The following is a 3,914-nucleotide window of genomic DNA, read 5'->3' on the forward strand; positions in this document are numbered from 1 at the left end:
GAACTGGATCAAACCCAGAGGAGATCAAAGTTCCTATTGACAGTGATTTGCTAGCTGTGAAAATGAATACCTCTCTATATAAAATTCACTGTGCACATCTTGTCACTGGGTAAAAAAAAATGCAGTGCAAGACTTATGTACACACTGGTTATTACAAATTAGAGGGGGTATTGGAGGGAAGATGGGGAGACCTGTAGTGTCCCTGATGCCCTCACTTACAAGAAATGCATCCAGCTGCAGCTTGTAACCCTGCACTTTAAGGAGTTGGAACTTGAAACGCATATGGTGATTGATGGTCATTCCAGATACCAGCACTCTGCCGAGTCAGGAGATGATTTCTCTGTCCAACTTGGGTTTAACCTCAGTGTAACAGTGTGATACCAAATCAAACCTTGGCAACTCAAGAAATCTCATCTGAAATGTTGTCCTACACCCATTGATGGATTTTGTAAATCTTTTACAGGTTAAAAACGGGAAGGAATTTGTCTCCAGGAATCTCAAACACGGCACAACAGTTTTGTTGTCTCTGTCTAGATATTTAAGAATTGGAGCAAGGGATTCAATCGACCATCCTTCCTGCTCAGACAGTGGGAATGGATTCACTCGGTCATTTCAATTGAAGGTACATCAGCAAGTTCACACTGGGCAAGGCCATTCACCTGTTCTGTGTGTGAGAAAGGATTCTGTCGGGCATCCCACCTGTGGAGAAACCAGTCAGATCACACTGGGCAGAGGCTGGTCATCTGCTGAATTTCGGGGAAGGGATTCTCTCGGTCATCTGACCTAATGGCACACCAGCGTGTTCACACCAGGGGGCAGCCATTCACCTGCACAGTCTGCGGGAAGGGATTCACTGCATCATCCAACCTACAGAGACATCAGCGAGTTCACACTGGGGAGAAGCCGTTCACCTGCTCAGACTGTGGGAAGGGATTCACTCAGTCATCCCACCTACAGAGTCATCAGCGAGTTCACACTGGGGAGAAGCCGTTCACCTGCAAAGTCTGTGGGAAGGGATTCTCTCAGTCATCCAACCTACAGAATCATCAGCGAGTTCACACTGGGGAGAAGCCATTCATCTGCTCAGAATGTGGGATAGGATTCACTCAGTCATCCCAACTACTGGCACACCAGTCAGTTCATAATGGGGAGTGGCCATTCACCTGCTCCGTCTGTGGGAAGGGATTCACTCAGTCATCCCACCTACAGGGTCATAAGCGAGTTCACACTAAGGAGAGGCTGTTCACCTGCTCAGTCTGTGGGAAGGGATTCACTCAGTCATCCCAACTACAGAATCATCAGCGAGTTCATACTGGGGAGTGGCCGTTCACCTGCTCAGAATGTGGGAAGAGATTCACTCAGTCATCCACCCTACTGAGTCATCAGCGAGTTCACACTGGGGAGAGGCCATTCACCTGCTCAGTCTGTGGGAAGAGGTTCGCACACTCATCCACCCTACAGAGACATCAGCGAGTTCACACTGGGGAGAGGCCGTTCAACTGCTCAGTCTGTGGGAAGGGATTCTCTCAGTCATCCATCCTACAGAGTCATCAGCGAGTTCACACTGGGGAGAAGCCGTTCACCTGCTCAGCCTGTGGGAAGGGATTCACTCAGTTATCCAGCCTACAGAGTCATCAGCGAGTTCACACTGGGGAGAAGCCGTTCACCTGCTCAGTCTGTGGGAAGGGATTCACTCGATCATCCATCCTACAGAGTCATCAGCGAGTTCACACTGGGGAGAAGCCATTCACCTGCTCAGTCTGTGGGAAGGGATTCACTCAGTTATCCAGCCTACAGAGTCATCAGCGAGTTCACACTGGGGAGAAGCCGTTCACCTGCTCAGACTGTGGGAAGAATTTCACTCGGTCATCCCAACTACTGGCACACCAGTCAGTTCATACTGGGGAGAAGCCGTTCACCTGCTCAGTCTGTGGGAAGGGATTCTCTGAGTCATGCAGATTACTGAGTCATCAGCGAGTTCACACTGGGGAGAAGCCATTCACCTGCTCAGACTGTGGGAAGGGATTCACTCAGTCATCCAACCTACAGAATCATCAGAGAGTTCACACTGGGGAGAAGCCGTTCTCCTGCTCAGTCTGTGGGAAGGGATTCACTCGGTCATCCCACCTACAGAATCATCAGCGAGTTCACACTGGGGAGAAGCCATTTATCTGCTCAGACTGTGGGAAGGGATTCACTCAGTCATCCACCCTACTGAGTCACCAGCGAGTTCACACTGGACAGAAGCCGTTCACCTGCTCAGTCTGTGGGAAGGGATTCACTCGGTCATCCACCCTACAGAGTCATAAGCGAGTTCACACTGGGGAGAAGCCATTCACCTGCTCAATCTGTGGGAAGGGATTCTCTGAGTCATCCACGTTATTGAGTCATCAGCGAGTTCATACTGGGGAGAAGCCATTCACCTGCTCAGTCTGTGGGAAGGGATTCACTCAGTCATCCCACCTACAGAATCATCAGCGAGTTCACACTGGGGAAAAGCCATTCACCTGCTCGGTCTATGGGAAGGGATTCACTCAGTCATCACAACTACTGGCACACCAGTCAGTTCACAGTGGGGACTGGCCGTTGTTATGAATCCCTGGGTTTCCTTTGCTGTGGACTGTCATTTTAAGAGAGAGAGACAGAGATCAGGATGCTGACTCAGTCTGACTTGCAGCTTGTTTACATCGCTTGTAGCTTGTTTAGTTTTAACCGAGGACACAGACACTCAGCGTCAGATGGAGACAAAGGACGAAAAATGGAAGGATCGAAACCAGGGAACTAGTGGCCAAGGGTCACTGTTTGGAACTTTCCTATGCCCACAAGGGTGGGTTAATTATCGTTCACCGTACATTGAATATGTGATTGTCACCTCGTTTGATACATAGGAGTGAATCGGATTTGGGGCATCCTGTGGAGACCACTTATGTGTTAGCCCTTGCCTGGGGTAATTCACTTGAAGACGATACACTTTGTGACAAGTCACTTTCGGTGATAATTTGTATGTGGATTTGAAACGATGACGGATAAAATCTACAGTGACTGTTCTCTCGTTTTACCACCGTGGAAACTGTGGAATTCTACATATTTGCATTCTCTCGCCATTTACCCTGGATTACAAATCTCTCTCCCTCTCATCGCCTATTCTGTAGTTGAACTGAACTTTCATACTTTACCATCTCAAGACTCTAAGCCTTGTTTCCCCCGAGCTCAATAGTTTGGGAGTTATATTTACTCACATTTATAAACTTAACACTGTTAACTTCTGTTTATCTTGTTTAAGTTGCAATATTACAAGTAGATTCTAATAAAGATAGATTTAACATCAAAACCAGACTCCAGGTTTAGACTATTGCTGCTGGCTTGTTTCTAAAGAATTATGGTTCGTAACAAATTTGGGGCCTGCGTCTGGGATTTGAACAAATTTGGGGGCTATTGATCAATTAATTATCGATTTGATTGGGGAAATCCCTTTTGATTTATTTGTGTGTGGAAATCAGCAGCAGTGGATATTGATAAATTTCTGTAGGGTGGATGACTGAGTGAATCCCTTCCCACGTACTTCCTCATCCAGGTCATCCTCTCTTGGTCTTCCTGGAATCATTCTTTGAAACTTCTCCGGACCCACTCCAATACGAGCACATCTTTTGTGCAGATAATAAGTCGGAAGTACAGGTCGGAATCTGTTCACCATACACCAACAGTGATCTGCCCAATGCGTTATAAAGCTATAGTATCGCATCCTTGCTCTTATATTGCTAACATTGCAGTTGTCATCCTTAATCAACTCAATCTGCAAACAAACCTTTAGGGCCTCTTGCTCAAGGACTCACAAGCACTTATGCACCTCTAATTTTTTCAAGTTTCTCCCATTTATTTTTTTTCTATGCCCAATTACTTCTACCAAATGTACA

The 3,914-nt window shown here is 46.9% G+C and overlaps 1 protein-coding gene across 1 annotated transcript; it reads left to right on the forward strand.

Annotated features, from left to right (window-relative positions):
* Window positions 1-117: 117 nt before the first annotated feature.
* Window positions 118-3,331, forward strand: LOC140722660 (uncharacterized). Its single transcript, XM_073037374.1, has one exon. It carries the CDS (start codon window positions 787-789, stop codon window positions 2,593-2,595), a length of 1,809 nt encoding a protein of 602 aa, XP_072893475.1. The 5' UTR covers window positions 118-786; the 3' UTR covers window positions 2,596-3,331.
* The last annotated feature ends 583 nt before the right edge of the window (window positions 3,332-3,914 follow it).

This window comes from Hemitrygon akajei, unplaced genomic scaffold, assembly GCF_048418815.1.
Source record: "Hemitrygon akajei unplaced genomic scaffold, sHemAka1.3 Scf000082, whole genome shotgun sequence".
Lineage (NCBI taxonomy): Eukaryota > Metazoa > Chordata > Chondrichthyes > Myliobatiformes > Dasyatidae > Hemitrygon > Hemitrygon akajei.